At 57.3% G+C, this 22,038-nt stretch overlaps 2 protein-coding genes across 3 annotated transcripts; one reads left to right on the top strand and one right to left on the bottom strand.

Annotated features, from left to right (window-relative positions):
• The first annotated feature begins 394 nt into the window (after positions 1-394).
• LOC119089341 (ataxin-2) lies at positions 395-5,851 on the top strand. The gene is made up of 8 exons (XM_037212010.1): positions 395-471; positions 836-956; positions 1,440-1,647; positions 3,069-3,190; positions 3,873-4,038; positions 4,577-4,734; positions 5,429-5,543; positions 5,841-5,851. Exons 1-8 carry the CDS (start codon positions 395-397, stop codon positions 5,849-5,851), a joined length of 978 nt encoding a protein of 325 aa, XP_037067905.1.
• A 5,101-nt stretch (positions 5,852-10,952) lies between these two features.
• Positions 10,953-21,103, bottom strand: LOC119089728 (myosin regulatory light chain 2). Of its 2 annotated transcripts, none has more exons than XM_037212540.1 (4): positions 21,064-21,103; positions 17,725-17,767; positions 11,618-12,147; positions 10,953-11,310 (listed from the first exon to the last, which is right to left on the bottom strand). In XM_037212540.1, the coding sequence occupies exons 2-3, from the start codon at positions 17,743-17,745 to the stop codon at positions 11,629-11,631; spliced, it is 540 nt and encodes a 179-aa protein (XP_037068435.1). In that variant the 5' UTR covers positions 17,746-17,767; positions 21,064-21,103; the 3' UTR covers positions 10,953-11,310; positions 11,618-11,628. The 2 variants fall into 2 exon arrangements, with proteins under 2 accessions (XP_037068435.1, XP_037068436.1); XM_037212541.1 differs by lacking the exon at positions 21,064-21,103 and adding an exon at positions 19,935-19,964.
• Between the last annotated feature and the right edge of the window lie 935 nt (positions 21,104-22,038).

Genomic DNA, 22,038 nt, shown 5'->3' with positions numbered 1-22,038 from the left:
TGCAGGAGGTCTGGAATCCATGCTGTTGTGTTCGCCGGTCAGATGCTCTACCACCACCCACATTTCTATGGTTACGTACTGACAACGCGCTGGAAAATTTATCATCAAAAGGGGCTGAACTGCATCATTTGACGGCGGGACTTTTGCATTATGAAACTGTCTGACCTCCTCCATTCTAAGCTTTTTCTTCGCACTTTACCTTAGCAGTACAGTGTGGATCTCCTGGCACAACGCTAGCAACAGTGATGCACCGTTCTCGCGTTATCTTTCCACTGGTGTGAATGAAAAGCATTCTGTCGGTGAGGCAAGTTTCCTTAATGTGGCATACCACAGCGCGTACCATGGTCGTGTTGTTTCTTTCAGATACTTACACAAACTTACAGAAACAACCGTAATGAACTCCAACAACCAGGGAAACCGACCCAGGAAGTCGAGAAATTCGGGACCATCCAACGCAAATAACAATGGAAGGTAAGTTATAGATCGCCACGAGTTCAAGACATCAACTGCTCGATGTACCAGTATGATAATGTTCATGCCATATGCACTAGGTGTTGCTATTAGTATATATATATATATATATATATATATATATATATATATATATATATATATATATGTATATATATGCATTATAGTCATATTCATATGTATACATGTCTTCCTCTTCTTTCGTCTCTTCTTTTTTTCTTCCGTAATCCCTTCTTTTTCTGTCCTCGTTTATATTCTTTGTCGTGTCCATCGCTGCCGTGGCCTCCCAGCGGCGCGCCGGCCCACGGCCTCTGCCCTTGTGGCCTGCGCGGTGGCGTCTGACGCGGCGGGCACCGGTCGCCAGGTTCGGTCGCGCCCGCGAGCCACGCCCCAGCCAGGACCGGCCGCCGCCGGAGGCCGCCGGCGTGTACGCCGACCCCAAGTACGCGCACGTCTTCACCTCCGTCCTCGGCTGCACCGTCCGGGTGAGAGAGAGAGAGACCAGCCCCGCCGGCGGCGGCGGCGCCGGCGGCGCGCGCCGGATCGTGCTCGTGCTGGTGTGTTCCAGCGCTGCTGGTGGTGAACGATGCATTACGGTCAGACCGCACATGCTTTAGCTTGATCGGTTGGTGCATGCTTAAAGGGTGCAGGCCTGATGGCGTACACACTTGCGTTAGGCATGCATTCCATTAAGAGCAATGTGAGGAGTGGCGTGTAGCATTGCTGTGTGTATCGGAGCCGGCAGGAATTCTTGGCATATCTCTGTAGCACTTGGTAACATCGCGTGCGTGAGTTAACGCACGGGCTGCAGACTGCTGCCTTGTCTTCGAAGCCACACGCGGCCCGGAGCCGCCGCTCGCACGCGGGTGGCGCACCGGCTGCGGCGGTGTGCCGCGCAGCGTCCGCCGCGTGCGGGTGACCGCCGCGGCCCGCGGAGGCCGCCAGCTGAGCAGCTTCCTCCTGGCCAGGTGCTCACCAAGTCGCAGGCGCTGTACGAGGGCGTGCTGGAGTCCGTTTCCGAGGACAACTGCTTCGTGCTGGGCCTGGCCAACCCTGTCAGCCGCGAGGACCCCAAGAAGATCGACCCCAAGGCCATCCGCGACAAGGTCATCTTCAAAAGCGACCAGATCGTCACCATTCTGGTGGCCAATGTGGACCTGGATTACGCCACTAAGAGTGAGCAGACGCCGACGCCCGACTGGCGTGCTCCGCTCGCCGGGCAGACACAGTCGCCGGTTTGCGCCGCTATGCAGCGGTGCATTTGATATTAACGTCGACCTGCCTACAAAGCCAACTCGTCCTCTACTTGCGCAAGAGCTGTGCCCAACTGGGTTTGGTTCACTTATCCCTTGATGTGCTTGTCCCCCTTTCCTGGTGTGCAGTGTGGGCGGTTTCGTCGGTTGTTTTTTCACGCCAGTTGGACAGATTACTTTGAATCCTACGTTGAAAAAATTGCGAGCATTGCTTCGAAAGAAATTCAAGCCGATCGGTCTGATCCCCGACATGTAACGCTGTTCGTTGCGTTGGGTGGGCGGTGGTTCAGAGAATGGGACATCCAAGTGGACCAGTCTATTCCCCGAGATGTAACGCTGTCCTTTGCGTTGGTTGGGCGATGATTCGGAGAATGAGACGTCTAGATTAGCGTAGTTCTTGGCTCATTTTCGCGTACGACAGCCATTCAGGCATTTTGCTTGTCCCCATGGACAGCACTCATCAGGGGGAAGTCACTGCGTCGTTTCAGCTGGTTACTCTATGGTGTTAATCAGCTTGTATTAGCCAGGAAAAGCCACAATCATTGGCAATTTCGGTGTGATCGTTGCCACCAGCATTAATTGATTTAATATGAGAGAATATATGCCGTTGAAGTCATTCCTTTCAAAGTCGTCCCTCTTTTACCATGCAGCTTTTATCGGAATCATTCTGTCTCACATTGGTGGCTCGTGAAATGTCAACGATACAGTCGTATCGGTATTTTCAACCATCCTTTCAGCCGTCTAATATTTATCGAAATGTTTTGCCATACTTTCATTTACACCCTTATGCAAGTCTCCATGCATTTCCATGCTGCAAATCCAGGGGGGGGGGGGGAGGTGGAACCAGACAATACCATTGCAAATAGCTGTAACAAGTTAAAGCCTCGAACATAGCCCAACATGACTAGTGCGAGCTATGTTTTTTTCCAACCCACTCCTCGAAGCATCTGACGGCGTATCGAACGACGCCAGCCCTCTGGTGCGTCATACACTGCCACTGTGTTACCGAAGTGCCGTTTCCTGTGTTGGATACTGGCATGCCGCAAAAGTCACGTGGTGCACTCCGCAGCGTGTGCGTGACCGCTGTCAGCTGGTGACTGTGGGGTGCGCCGGGGTCGGCGACTGACCAGCGGTGTGTGCGTGACCGCCGTCAGCTGGTGACTGTGGGGTGCGCTGCGGTCGGCGACTGACCAGCGGTGTGTGCGTGACCGCTGTCAGCTGGTGACTGTGGGGTGCGCTGGGGTCGGCGACTGACCAGCGGTGTGTGTGCGTGACCGCTGTCAGCTGGTGACTGTGGGGTGCGCCGGGGTCGGCGACTGACCAGCGGCATGCGGGATGTTCCAGCGGGCTTCCAGACAGATGGCGCCATCTCTGGCAAGACGAACGGCTCGCTGGCTGCCCGCGAGCTGCAGCCCTGGGTGGAGGACGACATTCCCAGCGAGCAGCTGGTCTCGCTCGAGGAGGCGGTCAGTTAGAGAGAGTGCTATGCTATGTTTTGAGAGAGAGAGAGAGAGATTGTGTATTTTATTATTTTTTTACTCTGTGCATTCAGTGCAAAGCCATCGGTTGATGTCGGCAATTTTAGAAGAAATGTTCTGCAGTCTGTTGAGATGAGATAGAAGGGTGAAATTTTGGGTAGTTTCTGGTGATGGACGAATCTAATTTCCCCCATCTTTCTCCTCATCTGTTGGTGAAAACTGCCAGCATAGTGTTTAATGTCTACTTTGGTGCATTAGGATTTTTTGTCCAGGTACTTTGACAACCGCTCTCTAAGCAACATCACTGATGTTAGCCAAACAATGCTATGTTTTAGGTCACACTGACATGTCATTTTTGCACACTGAAACCTGTTGGTCGAAAATTAAGGTGAAAGAATGAAATACATATTGCCATAACTTAGCGCTTGCGGGTTGATGGGTCAGCAATGTAGCACAGCGGGCTTTTGCGGGCTGCACCACTTGCTGGGTGGGGCGGGCTGGGCTGCGGACTGATTTTTTGGAGAAAGTTGCGTCTCTGGTGTAGATACATAGCACTTGTGTACGAAACTCCATGACGACGACATGGCTGTCGTCCACGCCCGATCAGCCGCCTGGCGCCGCCCACACCGCGTCGAGCACCGCGTGACCATTCCTGCCTTGTCGTCCGCAGAATGGCTGGGACCCGCGCGAGATGTTCCGCCTCAACGAGAAGATGTACGGCGTGCGGTCAACGTTCGACCAGACGCTGGCCGGCTACACGACGCCGCTGGAGCTGACCTCGGAGGAGCAGCTGGAGCGGGCGGCGCGCATCGCGCACGAGATCGAGCGCTCCCACCGTCTCGCGGCACCGCGCCGACGCCGAAAACGGCGACGAGGAGGCGGCGTTCGCGGCCGTCGGCCGGCCGAGCGGCGACGCGCGCGCCGACCGGTACGTGCCGCCGGCGCGGCGGCCGCCGCGCGAGCCGGCGGCCGGGCCGCGCGGACCGGCGCGCGGCGCGCCGCCGCCGGCGCGGCCGCGGCCCGGGACGGCTGGCGGCGCGCCGGCGCGCCAGCCGTCGCACCATGGCCGCTCGGGCGCCGGTAGGGCGCGCGGCTCTCCGCCGGGCCGTTCGACGGAGGAACGGGCTGAGGCGGGCCCGCCGGCGCCGGAGCCCGCCGACAGGCAGCAGCGGCCGCCGGCCGCCGGCAAACCTGCGCTCACCGGCCTCAAGGAGTTCCAGGAGAACTTCGTGCTGGCGGAGGAGGCGGCGCCGCGCGCGGAGGGTGCGGCGTCGACGCCGGCCGGTGGTCGACCCAGTGAGCCGGCCACGCCCACCTCGGCTGCTGGCGCCACGCCCACTTCGTCGGGCGGAACGACGCCTTCCGCGGGCACAGTGACCACGCCCAACTCGGCTGCTACGCCCAAGCAGGACGTGCCCAAGCTGGCAGACTCGCTGGCAAGGTCCAAACTCAACCCGAACGCTAAGGAGTTCACGATGAATCCGAACGCGAAGACGTTCACGCCGGTGCCCGTGCCTAATATGGGCTACTCGGTAAGCCCAACGGCCGGCCGCATGCCGGGTTCTCGCGACAAAACAGGACAGCTCGCGTCCCGCCAGCTACGCTACTGTTTTGTTGCGAGACGTACGAGGGGATTGTTGTTGATTGGGCACCGCGGTATGATGCGCTCTGAGCTTGTGGTTTGGCCATGAGGGAAAATCAGCTGCGAACGTTATATATCAGGGTTATTATGGGGTGTCGAAGCGAATGACGTCGCCTTCATTGGTGGCAAATGATACGGCAGATTGTTAACGTCTGCGACGTGTCCAATCCCTGTGCATGCATTTACCCTTGCCCATTTCAACCCGCAGTCCTCACGCGCTTGCATTTTGTGTGCACTGGTACAGTATTTTGTTATCCCCATTCCTCCTGCTCACGTCTCCATCAACCTGTGGACCGAGCAGCGGCCCGTGAGGCGGCTCTGAGCGTCCAGTAACGCTCTGAGTGCAGCTCTACACGTCCGGCGCCATTCTGAGCGTGGTTCGGAGCGTCCGGTGCCTCTTGGAGTGCTCCTCTGAGCGGTCGACGCCGCTCTGATTGCGGTTGTAAGCGTCCACTGCCGCTCTGGGCCTCCGGCACCGCTCGGCCGCTGCCGCCCTGACTGTGACTCTGAGCGCGACTCCCCGCCGGCAGCCGGATCCGCCGGCGCGCGTGGTGACGCCCCAGGCGGCGCTGATGCCCGGCCAGCTGTCGCTGCTCTCGATGCCGGGCCACCCGGGCCTCAGCTACCTGCCGATGGGGCCGCAGTCGCTGCCGCTGCCGCACCAGATGCACCAGGCGCCGCGGCACCAGAAGCAGAGAGGTGGGAGCCGGCCGCCGGGCAGGGGCGCGCCAGCTGGGCCGGTACGGCAGTGAAGGAGTTGCCGCGGCAGCCACGGTCTTTGGCGGTCACTGCGCTTTATTGCGGCTGCGGGTGTCTGTGTGCATCCCTGTCTTCATTCTGCATGCATCCCACTTCGCCGGCGTGCCAACCAGCTGCTGACGAGCTAGCCAATCGGCCAGCTGGCTTGTTGACCGATGACGGACTGACCAAATGGTGGGTTTTATGCATGTGTTGTGTCAATCTGCGACCCTGTCGTGTTCAGCCTTTGCTTTTCAGCTCTATCGTGACCCGGCTCCGGCTGCGAGTGTCGGCTCTGTCCCGACCCCGGCCGCGCCATTGTCGGCCACTGATCGGCCCGGCCGCGGAGTGTCGGCCAATGACTCGGCCCGCGCGAGTGTCGGGACACTGACCGGCCCCGCCGCGAGTGTCAGCCTCCGCCGGCCCCGGCCCGAGTGTCGGCCACTGACTCGGCCCGGGCCGCGAGTGTCAGCCGCTTGTCCCGGCCACGGCGCGAGTGTCGGCCTCTGTCCGGCCCGGCCCGCGAGTGTCGGCCAATGACCCGGCCCCGGCCGCTCGTGTCGGACTCTGTCCCCGGCCTCGGCCGAGAGTGTCGGCCTCTGACCCGGCCCGGCCGCGAGGAGTGTCGGCCACTCTGACACGGCCCCGGCCGCGGAGTGTCGGCCTCTGATCCCGGCCCCGGCCGAGAGTGTCGCCCTGACCCGGCCCCCGGCCGCGAGTTGTCGGCCTCTGGACCCGGCCCCGGCCGCGAGCTGTCGGCCTCTGACCCGGCCCCGGCCGCGAGTGTCGGCCTCTGACCCGGCCCCGGCCGCGAGTGTCGGCCTCTGACCCGGCCCCGGCCGTACCTCACGCCGCGCTTCCCGTCGGCAGGTGACTACGCGGCACTGGCGGGCGTGTCGCCGCGGGCCGAGGCCTCCCAGATGCAGGTGGCTGCCATGACTGGGCAGCCGCTGCTGGCGCCGTCGCCGCTGGGCGGCCACCCGCCGGCGCCGCACGGCGCGCTGCCCATGCCGCAGAACGGCATGGTGGCGCCGCACCACTACCCGGGCCAGGTGAGCCGTACGGGACAGGCCAGGGCTGGCGGGCGGACGCCAGCCGGCCGGCAGACTGCCGGGGATGAGAACGCGGTGCCGTCGCTGGTCGGTCGCTGTTGGCCGTCGTCGTCGGCGGACACGCGGGAGGTGGCCGCCGAGCACGGTCGCAGAACAGCTGGCTGTTCTTTGTGGCGCGGTCGGGCCGACGTCAGCCGGCTTGGCTGCGTGCTTCGCGACTGTGCGGTGCTGATGGTGCGGCTGAAGCGTGCTGCCCCCCCCCCCCCCCCCCCCCGGTCCATCCAGCAGCGAGCTTCGGTTGTGCCGGCGGGCGGCGTCGTCAGCGACCGCCGACGGCCCCGCTCTGCCGACAGGTGATCGTCAGGATGATGCCGACGGCGCACGCCTCCATGTACCAGCAGCAGCAGCCGCAGCCGCAGCAGCAGCCTCAGCCGCAGCAGCCGCAGCAGCCACCGCCGCCGCCGGCGCCGGCCGGCTACGAGCCGCAACAGGGTCCCCCGCCGCCGCCGCCGCCACCGCCTCCCCCGCACCAGGCGCTGGCGTACGGCATGGTGCCGCAGCAGGCGGCACTGGCTCCTGGCGGCGGCGGCGGCGGCGGCGGCCAGGCGGGCCTGTTGTACCAGCTGCCGGCTGGCGGCGGCGGCGGCGGCGGCTACCCGGCCAGCAGCATGTACCTGGTGCCGCCGGCGCAACTGGCCATGATGCAGGGACAGCCGTACTCGTGCGGGCCCAGCACGGGCACCTCCTCCTCCATGGCTCTGACCATGGCGCTGGGGCCGCAGCCCTACTACTTCCAGCAGCCGCAGCCGCCCGTCTACGGTCAGTGGGTCAGCCGGCCGTCTCTGCCTCCGACACGGTTTGTGTCTGGGCTGTGTCCGTGTCCGACTCGGGCTCTGCCTCCGCTTATGTCTCAGTCTCTGTTCGGCTTCATGTTGGAGGTTCGATCTGAAGTTTTCTCAGGGGTGTTGTGACAGGGATTTGTGCTCTGCTGTTACGTTTTGATGCACTTTAGGGCACGTCAGTTAGCTTGAGCATAACTTCCCAGGTCTCGCACTGTAAGTTCGTTGCCGCAGTACTAAGACCAAGAATGATGCCCTGTTGCCTGAGGTCGACTTCGCAGTGTCCCTGGCCATGTACCTATGACGCCCTTACGGCCTTATGATGACTTCTGACGGAGTGCCTCTAACCCTCTAAGGTTCCTCCGGTGACTGAAGACTAGCTGGTCTTTTGACCCTCTGCTCGTCTGCTCTCAAACCTCTTGCCGAGTGCCTCCGGCCGTGCTCAGGTGCTCCTCTGACCCCTGATGGCGTGCTTCTGACCGTCCCCAGGTCCTGGCGGTGGCCACCCGATGCCACTCGTGCCCCACCACAACCCATGACGGTAGCGGCGCGAACGCTAGCGCACGATTGTCGGGACGCACAGTGCAACGGGCCGGCGGCCGGCGCGGCGGCGGCAGCGCCCGCTCCCTGGCCGGGACATTGGGTCAGGGCGTGCCGGCGGCGCGCCACCAGCCGGCCGGCCGGGTCCCCTCAGGGTAAACGGGCGGCGCCGGCGTGGGAGCTGGTGGGCCGGCGGCGCACCACCAGCCGGCCGGCCGGGTCCCCTCAGGGTAAGCGGGCGGCGCCGGCGTGGGAGCTGGCGAGCCGGCGGCGCGCCACCAGCCGGCCGGCCGGGTCCCCTCAGGGTAAGCGGGCGGCGCCGGCGCGGGAGCTGGCGTGCCGGCCGCGCGGTGCGGTGGTGCGGCGCCGGGACTGCCGGCGCCGCGCCCGGCCGCGTGACATACGGGTTGATGTGTTGACGCCGCAGCGCGGCGCGCGAATCGAAGTGAGCACCGTGGGACGGGCAAGACGGCGGCGGGCACGCACGGCTTGACGGCGGTCAGCGCGGAAACGACGCTGGCGGCGCCCTGCGGCGGCGGAGGCCGCCTGGCGCGGACGCCAGCGCCATCGGACGGCGGCGGCGGGAGCGAGCAGTGCTCACGCGGCCGCGGGCGGCGCGGTGCGCTCACAAGCGGCGGCTGGAGCTGTTGGTTGGGGAGCCGCGGTCCATGTCGCCGACGTGAGCTTGCGAAGCCATATACTCCACGCAGATCTCCAGACAAAGTGTGTGTTCCATTGGGCTTAGCAAGCAGCGGTTCGTTTACTGGCCGTAAGCCGGGCTTCGCGTGATGGAAAACGGCTGGCGGGCGTCCGCGGCGTCTGATCCCGCATGATGACATGTTCGCGGCGAGGCGGGTGGGCCGCGTCTCACCGCGCTCCGGCCGGATCTCTGGCTGGGGCGAGGGCGCGTCTGTGTTCCGGACTCATGGTGCGCGTGTGCTCGGCGTGTCGTGCCCTCGGGCGACTTCGTCGTGGGGTGACGTCGTCGAGTCGGCCCGAATGTAACGCAGGCAGCAGGCCCACCAGCAATTTCAGCGAATGACGTGCTTTTTTCGGGTCATTGGAAGGCAATATGATTTGTTTCTGGTCAACTGATGCGAGAGACGCATAGAAATAAAATATGCATTCAATCGGGGCCTGTTTGGCTGGCAGCACGGCCGAAGAGCGCGCTGGTGGCGTCGGCGCTCGTCGATAGCCCGAGCTCGGAGCGCGCCGCCGCTCGTCGATAGCCCGAGCTCGGAGCGTGTCGCCGCTCGTCGATAGCCCGGGCTCGGAGCGCGACGGCGCTCGTCGATAGCCCGAGCTCGGAGCGCGTCGCCGCTCGTCGACAGTTCGAGCTCGGAGCGCGACGGCGCTCCGCCGTCAGCGGCAAAAACGGCGCGGCTTACAGCGGCCGCGGGCTCCGGTTTTCGATCCCTTGTTCGGTAAGAGGAGTGGGAGCAGTAGCTCCGGGCAGTTTTTCTGCGATCACTACAAAAAGCGAGCGACGTGAGCGAAAAGAGGAAGTTCTCAGTGCTGTCGATGATTTTCATGTGCTGCACAACAGTTTGTTCGAGGTCATGTCACGTGGATTTGGTTGCGAGAGAACTGTGCGGCGCTTTTGAGACAGCGTTTTCCCTCGTTTGCGCAAATAAATGCGCGGGTGGCAAATGTGTGTCAAAATTTCCTTGCAACAGTAACTATCGTAAGACACCACAACTGAATTTTCAAAGTCAAATTAGTTCAATGTTTTGAGGTTGGCACGCTACCCGCGATTTGGTCCGGACCATTTTTACATGATCTGGTTTTCTTCTAATCTGATTCCCAGCACGACAGCGCTGTTTCCCAGAAGTATTACTTCTGCTGCAACAAGACCACTTGCCTAGTTTGTGATCCCCATCAAGGCGTTCGCCAGGCGACCGACGACGACGAGACGCAATTCCCTCTGACCGGTCGGCCACCTTCGTCCACCAGCGCCGGCCGCCTGCTCCCCAGCCGTCGGAGCGGCCGCGCTCGGCAGCCGCTGCTGACTCGGCTCGCGTTTCGCCTCGGCACGCTATTTCGGTGCGTCGGCGGCGGCGGGCGGGCCAGCGGCCTTCGTGCCGGTCCCACCACCGCCGTGTCGGCGGGGGGCCGCCACCGGCGCGCCCCGCCCCCATCGCCGCCGCCGAAGCAGGCCGAGGCGGTGCTGCGACGGGCGTGGCGCGGTCTGATGCTCGCAAACAGATGGCTGGGCTGACGGTAGAACGGCGGATACGGGGCTGGAAATTTCGCGAAGATTCGAGGTCTCAGAACTAGGGTTCTGACTCGCCAAGGCTGTTGCTACTGAACTGCTTTCTAAAGGTGTTCTTGCAGTGCGTCTCCAGTAATTTGCCAGCTCTTTCACTTTTGTTGGTGCATCACGATCGGGATCTACCGAAGAATTTATTGGAAGCGGATTACAACAACGCAGTTGTATCAAAAACTGAGGAGCAATGTTTTCCGTGATTCAAATGACTGGTTTTCTGATGCCTTTCGTCATGCATGGAACAGCAACAGATCTGCTGAAACGTGTAATAATTATGCAATGACAAAACTATGTCGATTGTTTTGACTTCACTGGATTATGGCAAACATTGCAGAGAATATGGAGTGGGCTCATGCCATCCCCCTCCCTTCGTAAAAGAAGATTAATGCGTGGCTTCAATCAAACAGAAGCCAGCTGACTTGATAGCTATGGTCGCATTCTGATTATGCTCACGCACCAATTGGGAACTTTGCATGCACCCTAAACTGAAGCTGCTGGTCAGGTTCGGCTTCACCTTCATCTTGCGCCAGTGCGACTCTGAAACTCATCTTGCCCCAGAGATTGTTCACCGGTGACCGCGTCGAGAGATGTGATCTGGCCGTCCAATTCCGCACAATCTACCAGCAAGATCTTAGCTGTCCAGCTCGCCGCCGACCCCCTGTCAAACACAAACGAAGCCAGCGTCGCCCCGCGCTGTCAGGTCCTGACCATGTATTGTTCAGCGCACAAACCACACCGAGTTAGTGGCATGTCCAGTGTGCCGTCGGCGGCTGTACGGCTCGTACGGCCAGAGTGAGGGGGCGGGCGGGCAGCGGCGGGGGTCCCGGGAGCATCCGAGCCGAGCCCGCCCCGCTGACCCCGCCCGGCCCGCCCCCGTCCCAGAGCAGCGGACAGCCGGGCAGCCAGACAGCCAGACTGGCCAGACGGTGTCGGGCTGTCCGGCGAGAGTCGCAGCGGCGGCGAGCCTGCGTCCGCCGAGAGTCGCGGCCGCGGCGAGCCTGCGTCTGGCGAGAGTCGCGGCGGCGATGGGCCTGCGGACAGACGATGACGGCTGTGATGAGCCCCGCACTCCGGCTGGGAAACTGACGGGGGCACCTCGCAACCGAGAGCTTCACGATCGGGTCATCGAGTCGGACCAGTGTCGAACACTGCGCGCCCAGGGAGCGTGTCTGAATCACGCACGGCAGGGAGCAGAGAACATGGGTATCGCTACCTGGTGAATACAGACGGGGAAGGTGATCTGAGGGGGCTATCCTGAGGCACGCCAGCACGCCCAGGGCGACGCCTGACCCTGTTGCTCATACTGTCATTAGACCGCAGCGAGGAGCGGTGACCCACCTTTCTACAGGTCACTCGGCCGGGGCCGCTTCCTGGTCCTCCGCCGCGCCGCCATCATCGGTCTTGCCCACGATCATCTCGATCAGCGGATCCAGCTCGATGTTGTTCTCATCATCGAAGTCCATCTCGGCTAACGCGTCGTCCACCTCCTTCGGCTTCATCTTGTCTCCAAACACCATCAGCTGGTTGCGGAAGGCTTCACTTTCGATCTTGCCCTGGCCGTTGTCGAAGGCCTTGAGGGCCTTGATGATTATCTCGTCGTCGTCGGTAGGCCCCGACTGCCGCTCAGCGAACATGTTGACAAACATGGTGAAGCTGATAGGACCGGGCGCGTCGTTCAACATGTCATCCAGCTCCTTGTCCGACACAATCTTGCCGACGATATCGAAGGAGTTTCTGATGTCGGTCTTGTTGAGGATACCGTCCTTGTCGTTGTCCATCAGAGCGAAGCCTTCCTTGAACTCGGAGACCTGCACCTGGGAGAAGGATGAGAAGACGCTGCTTCCCGCCTTCTTGCTGGACTTCTTCGACTGAAAGTAAAGGAGACACCTAAAATGGTGCGTATATAGTACAGGTGTCGATTTGGTTTCGACACGGATTTTTCACATACATAATTCAGCTCTCTGTTGCGTTCATCATTAGCTGCCGATCATCTTTGGTCATGATTGTGTTAAACGGGTGCCAGATACCAACCCGTCTCTTAGAAGGTTTAAAGTCTTGAAGGTCTTGGAAATGGTCTAAAAACAACCTGATCAGAATGACCCTCCAGTGTGAACAAGGTCTTCCTGCCTCTTCAACATCCAAATTAGCCGTGCTTTGTTCAGCGCGATCATGACTTCTTCACAAAACGAAGCAAGCCCTGACATATGTAAGCCTCTGTCGACCGGCTCCTCTCCGTAACCCTACGAACGGCGAGGCCCAGGGCAGGACAGCCACGCCGTAGTGTAAGCCAACGCGCCTCGCAGTGGCAGGCCAAGGCAAACAGACAGGGCCGGCGGCGCGGCAGGTGACTCAGCCAGAGCGGTCGGTCCGGCGTGTAACGTCGCCGGCGGCCCGTGCTGCTGCGGCTGCTGCCAGCCCCCCCCCCCCTCCGTTCTCCTTCAGAGACACCGCATCGCTCGGTACAGACAATCCGTCAAAAAGCGAGCGGCTGGTCGTTGGACTGAAAAGGCCCCAAGCTAAGGCAAGATGGGTGTGAAATGGCATGTTGTATAGCAGGCGTCGTGGCTCGCATATGCTTACCAAAAACTCTGCTCACTTGCTGGCACTTAGTGCTTGACGATTCCAATGTTGGCTGTTTGAATATTTTCTAACTTTATGATAGTTGTATTTCCAGAAATAATATTGTATGTGGGTCACACTGGGTTAGGTCGCCTTGTATTACTCTATGTATCAGGGCACAAGAGACCAACTAAGTAATTTCGTTATCGTCAAAAATGATGGCAAACGACAAAAAATGCATTCTTATTTTGAGTCAACGCATACCGCCTTGGATATGTCCACAACCGTGTCCACCTGGATCGCCTATGCGCAACTTCTCACTATCTCAGCATCTAACCATCAGACTGAAGAAATCTGAGCGGCGTCCGATAGCCCTGGTCATCCCTCCCTGCCTCCCAGACGTCCCGTCGACTTTATACGCGACTGTTCGGAGACACGAGACCCAGAGAGGCTTGTGATAACTGTCACTAGCCACGGGTTCGGAATACGAGCTGTTGAATGGCTGATTGGGCAGCGCAAAATGGTCAGCAACAACCCGCGTTCAGCGTTTCAACGTGGCGTACCGTGACCGTCGCCGCTGACCTGCCACAGTCACGAATGGTGAGGTGGACTCTGACTCTGGCGTAGCGTGACCGTCGCCGCTGACCTGCCACAGTCACGAATGGTGAGGTGGACTCTGACCTACACAAAGTCGACCCAGCCGATCCGCTACGCCAAAACAATGAAAAAAAAAGAAAAAGAAACGTCAAACTGCTGCCCCGGAAGTACAGACGGCTGCGAATGCTTGCACCATCACTTTCAATATCCACGGCATACCTCCGCAGCCTGACCTAGCACGTACATGATGACTTTCCGAAAGGTATACAATCGATCTCCTGAGTAAAAGCAAAACTTTGTGGGCAGCATGCAATGACTGAAAAGTTGTTCCAAAATGAGAAAGGAACGTTTTCAACCTCCGGTCGGTGAGCAGTCACTGCCTTGCTTCGCTGGTAAACAGTTTTCGCAGTGGTGAGGATGGAACCCTGTTTGTGCACCCGGAGCTGCTAGTACATGCATTGTCACATCTGCGCCATAAAAATGATTATAGTAAACGTAATACATCGTGCGTATTTGCGGTTATATTGTGCCAACCCATTGCAGTCGCCGATCTATTTCCGCACGTTTTACCATGTACCAGGGTTATCGCACATTAGTTTTTGTTTGTAAGTTATGTAATTTATAACTAGCGAAAGCGCAGGCTGTGGTCGTATTAATGTCAACTAACGGGAAATTTGATAGCTTAAACGACCTGGTCAAATCCTGCCTGTCATGATTACGACGGACGTACCCTCCTGGTACGACGGACGTACTCTTTTTTATTATCTACACGCTTGATGGATATCATTGCAACCTCCGAGGGCACAGCCATGAAGCAGTCAGCAACAAATAGCACAAACATTGACAACTTGCGCTTCAGTATCGTAGAGGCACTTAAACGTTGATCAGGCGGCGCGCTTCGGCATTTTAAGATTATCACTTCTGCTTTACCCCCACCCACCCCCCCTCCCTACCCCATTCAGTTGGTGTGAGAAACTGGAAAATGTTAAACTTTCAAGTCGCGAAAAGGTGAACAGCTAAGGCCAGACAAAGCTTAAGATTTTGGTCACTATGCCTTGCAGCTACATGATTCGATGATCCTGGTGAAGGAGAAAATGGACAATCGTGCTGGGACAGTGTGGTCCACTTTGTATTTACTTACACCCACAGGCGCATAAATAAAAAATCCATCCGTTTCGGGGCGTTTTTAAGGATCGATATTAATTTTGTGACAAGGACTGGTAAAGACGTGAAATCAGGTGCACAATGTAGATGATCGGTGCGCCTCGGTGGCGCTAGGATGGCCTTGAAAGCATCGCATCACATAAAAGGATGTATTATGGAGGATGGCCAATGAATTCGCCGATGCAAGCTATGTAAAAATAATAGCCTAGACGTCAAGTCTTCTGAATGTGCGACATTTCCATGCATCGGGGAAAGACACGTGTCCACCCGCCTCGTGCGATAGGATGATCCTGCCATTCGTCTTGTAAGTGGGAGAACGAGAACTCCTGCCGGCCTCGTCGAGCGGCAGTCTGCCGCCATCACCGTCCTCTGTATCTGTCCGTATGTGTCGATGTCACTCGCATGTCACTGGCGCTGGCTCCTATTTCGCCGCTGGAGCTTACTCAGAGTTATTTTACCGGACGGCGCGCGCTCGGCCGCTGGCTGCGGGCCACGTGGCGGCGGCGGCGGCGGCGGCGGCGGCGGCGCCTGGCCTCAGCCCAGCGACCCCGCATTCCCTCGGGGCGGAGGCGCACACGCCACGCCCGGAGCGGCGCTCTAATATGGGCTCGGCCCGGTCCTCCTCTGTCCAGGGGCGCCGCCCTCCGGGTCGGAGACCTGGCGGGGATGCCAGCGAGAGCAGGCCTGACGCAGGTAGAACTGTACGCGCTGGAGGTGTATGGTAAATCACTTAGCTGGGGATCCCCGGGGAAAGGGGTGGGCGGTCCTAACCTGGCATAATCACACAAAGATCCTACTTAGGCCTATAGTGTCCGCTTATCATATTGGATCAGGGGACCTGGGCTCCCTGATCTCAGAAGGAATCTCCGACAGTTGTTCGTGAGGTTTAGTTGGGGTCTAAATTGGACCCAATAATTTGAAAAGGAAGCCTGCTCATACGACAGCAAGGTACCTTGTGTGGTGTGGGATGATGGAGCGCAAACGAACGTGAGAATTACCGAATGTAATTATGTAAATGATGCCAAAAACTATGTTCATGAACCTTCCAGCCACCGTTGGTAACGAATGACGGCAGGTTTGATCAGTGCGTTTGGAGGCCCGCCTTTCTTGAATGATAGGGGGCGCAGACTTGCTAGTGCAAAATTCAGGCGTTCATTTAGAAACAATGCTGTTGATTTTATTTTCTGGCCTTCAGTTTCATCAGGCCGTTTATGTCGTTAAAAATGGTGGGCAAAATATTGAGAGCAGTGCATTTTGTACAAATCGGTCACGACGCGCAGCGCGACATGGCTATTTGGTTGACCTGACGTGACATGACCGTGACCTTTCCCTCGGGTCAGACCACAGTTCTACATGCAAGATCGACTCCGGAAAAGCTTACGTTTGTCCCTTTTTCGCCCATCACTGGCACGCTCTCTATGGACCAGGCAGGTTTGAGACGTGACAGTAAGCTGCAGCCGGCGCATTCACCCGCATTGCGAGGCTTGTTTTACATCCTCCTCTGCTCTGATCACTAACATATGAAATCGACGCTAAAATAAAGCCGCCCTAAAGTGGTCGGTGGTATGGTTTGTGTACCGGGGTGGAGCGTGAAGAGCCCTCTGCTACATCACACATTGTCATCGAGCGACGTATCACACGCCGTCACACGTTTCCAGTTTCGATTTCCACGGCAATCAGAAGGGTCTAAACATGTGGCGATTTTGCAATATTGCAGAGAAGTAACTCCTGGCCGAACAGCGCACAAACAAATTCCCGCAATGATGTACAGCACCAAGTTTTAATACTTGCGCGTGTTGTTTCTGAAGATCATGTGAAGCTGCGATCAGCGATTGCATACAAATGAGGTTCAAGAGGGCGTGGCAGGCGGGCGAGGTCACTCAAGTTGAAATTTTATCATAATGCAATTTAGACTTGCTTTACCACCAGGCTCTGCTAACCACCAGGGTGGTAAAACCACATCAGCGGAGGCTCGGCTAACCACCAGGGTGGTAAAACCACATCGGTAGAGGCTCGGCTAACCACCAGGGTGGTAAAACCACATCGGTGGAGGCTCGGTTGACCACCAGGGTGGTAAAACCACATCGGTGGAGCCTCGGCTAACCACCAGGGTGGTAAAACCACATCGGTGGAGCCTCGGCTAACCACCAGGGTGGTGAAACCTGCCGACTTCCTGGATAAGGTCGGCGACACAAATTTAGATATTCACGCGAAGCTCGGTACCAAAAATGTTTTTGGACAGCAAATTTTGGTAATGGCCAGGACGAAAAATACAGCACGCCATGGAAAACATAACATGAGGTCTCCACACATGGATATTATGCCTCCATGGTAACACATTTCGCCACAACAACAGCAAACGTTTCCGTAAACATTTTTTACCGTACTCTACGGCACCATGGCATCTTTTCTAGGTTTCATTCCAACCAGGCGACACAAATGTCCTACGATTTTTAGCTGGTCGGCCGACTCGGTGACAGGTCGGCGACAAAGCAGTGTATTTCCGATGGCCCGGCCAGTCGGCCGAATCGCTGTTTTTAACAGCCGACCATCGGTGTCCCGAACTAGACAGTATGAGATACTGGAAAATCTAGATGCGGGGATTGGCCGCAAGGGCATATTCCAATCGTTGCGATGCGAGTGATATAAGGCGGGCGGTGATTTCAATGCACTGCAATTTTGCAAGTCAGGCCCCGGCAAGCCCCGAATGTGGAAGAAAACTGTTGTGATTGGGCTATCTTATTGGTATAGGGCAGGTGCGCCTGCTTTCCTAGCAGCAGCACTCATCCTGACATTTGTTGAAGGGTAGTGCATGATTGAACGTTTCGGTTATGTGCATGATATTGAAAATTGCATCGATGAAAGAGACCTTCGGTGGTAGGTTGATTACCGATGACGTTACTGGGCGTGGACTTAATGACCATTTTGTCATATGATATGACATTGCGCTACTGGCGACAAGTTTTCCTCCAGAAATTTGGTCGGTGACAAAAAGTACGCTTCTACCACCCCTGCTAACCAGCGTGAGTCGAGGTTGTAGGCGTCTCGACCCATCTCATCATCAGTCGGCTCGGTCGCTGGCACTCCCATCCAAACCGCTCCGTTAGGTATCGCATGCCACTCACCCCTTTCTTCGTCGACGGCATGGCTGCGGCTGTTCAGGAGTACCTGTGGAAATAAACAAGCTCAGTTTAGCCACAGGCATTGTCTGTTCATAGATGCAGCCTGATCGCATCCGCTCCTGCCTACATTTGCAGCGCTCTCCCACCCAAACGATTTGCATGAAACGTCTGGCGGTTTCGCTGGGCAGTGCGTGTTACACACCCGCCTTAATCCTAGTGTTGCGCGTGTTATACCCACGTTTCCAGTTCTCGCGAGGGAGACAAACGCAATTCTGAACGAGTATATTGATGCAGTGTTTTCTGTACAACGCAGCACGATTCATTTGATGTATTGATCTTGAGATGGCTTTGCAAAATGATAGATAGGAAAGTAGTTTCTCAGGAAAAGTTTCTCAGACAAATATTTGGCTCCTCACTCAGTTGGCGGCTAAGACAGATAAAGCCGCCAAAATGACGCTTATCTGATAGGTCACCTGCCTGGAGGCCAAAATAGTCTAGTGTGGGTGCCTACGCTCCTGTCACCGTGGGCCGCTAGTGCAGGTTTTCACAAGCACGTGAAATACGCGCACGGCGCACTGCGTGCGTGGGCATGTGCAGTGTGCGATCGGTTGTAGTCGGCTTGGTCGTCAGTTTATGGTGAGGGGTTAACCATTGAGAAAATGACTAACCCCTTTGCCATTTTGCTTTTGCTAAATGGCAAAGGCGTGACCTGAACGTAACCGTAAGCCCAAATTCTGGCATCTCCATTGAAAAGTAGGGAAAGTCGTCTCTTTCTACCAAGCTTTTCTGGATCCATTTATGCATGAGCTCGGCGAAATTAGGTCATCGCCAGAGGCACCTTTTGCTTCTCGTCCAAATCTGAGGCAGATTTGCCAAGAGGCCGTCTGGACTAACTGCTCAGCTGGCAGTGGGATAATACTCGGGCGAGCGGTCCAGCGTTCAGACTTCACCAACGTCATCGCATTTTGTGCTGATTGACATCACACCTCAGAGCGTCTCAGGCAAGCTTTGACTGGGGTGGAGATGTCCTTGTGGCGCGTGAAGTAGTGCTGGTTTCGGACCCTTTGGTGTAGCGGCGGGATAAGCGGATACCTGGCTCGCTAAATGGGCGAGAATACTTCGAAACGTGCCCGGTAGCTCAGCAACCATTGATCGGAGCGACGTGAAATCGATGCGTATGTCCGTACCGATCCGGTTCTATTGCGCAGAAGCGTTTCGTCTTCATCACCCCCCCCCCCCCCCCCCCCAATCAGCTTGACTCTGTTTGGTTCTTAGATGCGCTGGCAGTTTTGCCTGCGTTATGCTACTTTTGGACGCCTTACTGATGCAAATCACCTTGACCCAAGCGATGATAACTTGCCATGGTATCGCGTTGCAGCCCGCCACAGGTGGCCATCACCAATCATGCCGATGGTCGCTTCCCGCAGCTTTTTGTTTGCATAAATCTCTGTGATGGGCAAGACGGTGTTTAACATGATCTGAACACGCCGATTTATTTCAGAGCACTGGAGATGACCTCAATAAAGAAATATCAGGGAGAGTCTACGCTGCCCATGTCGGCAGCCTCTGCGTCAGATGTTTGCGAAGGAAAATATGCATGGAAAATACCTCGCCTTTGACGGCCGCGTCGCTGAGCTGTAAGCCTACAATCAAAGCGCGAAAGAACTGAACGCACATTACATTGCCGTCAATTTGTAACTATCGGATGGGAGGAAATGCGAAGCAAAGGCAGCCAAAGGCCGGCATCGGTGACTCACATAATCGCATATTGGCATAAAATTCCTCCGCCCAATCGTAAGGAACGCAAAACCACTGAAGATCATGCAACAGTTCACTAAAACACGCTTTCTCGCCATTAAGCTAGTGCCTAGTCAAGGCAACAAGCATAGCATACACAGGATCGATGACATCGCATATATTGAAGATGCAACCGTGCACGCATTATTGCCCGCTCGTACCGCGGACACGCGTGTGACATGGACATTCTAAAACTCATTGCTTGATTCCGATGGTGCGTTATGCCTGCCGCGCAGAAACAGACGCAGTAGGCATCGTGATTGACATGTGCTGCTAAGAAGCATAATTTAGCACGAGGAAAGCGATTTTATGTAGACACGCACCGACTGTGCCTGAGACTGTCTGACATCATGACCAAGACCACTTCCCCCCGGACGGTGTCGGCCATGCGCACGTGAGTACTGTGGTGGACTGACCTTAGAGGAATCTATTCTGGGTTCGGCTGGCGGCCTGTGGAGGCAATTGTTACTATCACTTCCAAGGGCTCGCCAACTTTCTGAGTTTACTACTTTTCTAAATGAAGGAGACGGGCTTAATTACGTGAGCAATTGCAATGTAAATGATTATTACAAGTAATCGACGGTTATTATGATAAAAAAAATGCAATTTCGATTATGGCAACATGAGGTCTAAAGTGTAACGAGTACAGCGCACAGGCGTTGTTAGAAGATTTTTTTGGTTTACCGGCACGTAACGGGGATATATCATCTTACGTAGAGTTCAATTTACTCCTTAATGTAATTGGCTCTCAAAGCAAAACAAAGCGAAAACAGTCGCAGTTAGTTGCATTTACATTTGAGTAGGCTAATCCACGAATCGTTCCCGCATGCTTGACTGAGCTCCGCCTCCGCCATGCCCGAATTTTGAAAGGAGTCACTTTCGCTCTGCCTCACTTAAGACTTGGTTAATTTCGGGGTCGATCATGCCTTCACCCTGCCTCTTAGCCCGGGTAACAAATATAAATTCATTTTTAGTTGCTGCAGCTGGCCCCACCCCTGGTCTCTCGGTAGCGACGGCCAGCGGCGTGACTTCGACACACCGTGACTATTTCGGGGCAGAGCTTGGGGTGAAAGGACTGCCCGAGACTCTTGCCAGGGTCGCTGCTACGGACTCTTGGCTTAAATGCTGGAGGATAAGACTTCTTCTAGAAATGATCGGTGCAAATTTCCCCTGGATGCTTTGTGAATAAAAAAGAGCAGGAGCTTGCTGTTTACCGGAAGGAAACGCGACGTACCCGTAGTATAACTATACTGAAAAACTCGTGCGTGTCCATGCACCTGCTACGTGCTCTGCTCACCCTGCTACGTTCTGCTACGTCTGGATATACAGCTAGGGATCACGGTGCGATGGCCATCGACGTGTCGACTTCTGTGCTATTTACTACGTGGCGCAGTCATCTCTCTGAGTGCCAGTCATCTACCCACGTCTACCTACGGCCTGGTCATCTACCCACGTCTGTCTACGGCCCGGTCCACATGCGGCTATGCACCACACGCCGGCCCGCCGGCCCGTGCCGGCTCTCCGGGCACCGAGGGGCGGCCTTACGGGGCGGCGGCGGCAGGTCTGCGCTGCGATCTCGGGCGGCGCGCTGCCACGACTGGCCGCACTTCCGGCGCGGCGCTCTCATTAGTGGCGCGCGGTGCTGTCGCGCGCGGCGCCGCCGGCTGGCCGCCGGCCAGCAACAGATGAACCTTGACGCCGACTGATGGAGCCGATGCGGAGATGGTCGCGGCGCGCGGTGACCCGGGGTCGCCGGCCGCGACGGGCCGTAGCGGGGCTGATGGAGCCGGTGCGGAGATGGTCGCGGCGCGCGGTGACCCGGGGCCGCCGGCCGCGACGGGCCGTAGCGGGGCTGATGGAGCCGGTGCGGAGATGGTCGCGGCCGCGACAGGGACGGAGCGGGGCTGATGGAGCCGCCCGGGTGATGGCGCCAGCGAGCCGCGGCCGGCGCTCGTACGCGCTCCCCGGCCACGGCGGAACGCTCCGCAGAAGCTGGCGCGTAACTCCATTGGAAGGTGCAATGGGGTGTTTCCCGCCAAAAATCGACGTTAGATCTTTGGTATTCAGTGTTGTAAATGGATCAAAACCAACCTTGTTATAGTGATTTATTTAAGCTTCCACGCCTTCCGTGGAGATACCTTGCGGTGCATGGTGAAGACATAGAACATTTGCTGCAGCGGTAGGTCGCTGCATGAACGAATAGTACTTAATACGCTCTACCAAGAATTGAGATGGTGTTTTGAAGGCAAAGATGTGGATGTTGCGGCTTGTAGTCCCCGTCCATTTGGTATGCTCTTATTGACTGAGTTTTCTTTTCGCCCTGTATGAATTCTGCAAGATTTCGACTCTAGCATTGTTCGTAGGGGGGCGAATAGGCGGTAGAGTTAGCGTCGTCATCGCAGTGTTTTAGCTCGCAGCGTCGCGGCAGAAGCGATGGCGTATGCAGGGGAGGACACCGAGAGTATGTGCCTCACTCCCCCTATGACAATTTTGCATTTATTAAGATGCACGCTAGTGTTG

Source organism: Pollicipes pollicipes, unplaced genomic scaffold (assembly GCF_011947565.3).
Source record: "Pollicipes pollicipes isolate AB1234 unplaced genomic scaffold, Ppol_2.1 Scaffold_3087;HRSCAF=3621_pilon_pilon_pilon, whole genome shotgun sequence".
Classification (NCBI taxonomy): Eukaryota; Metazoa; Arthropoda; class Thecostraca; order Pollicipedomorpha; family Pollicipedidae; genus Pollicipes; species Pollicipes pollicipes.
The sequence above is the reverse complement of the archived record's forward strand: the minus strand, read 5'-3'. Positions and strand labels throughout refer to the sequence as shown.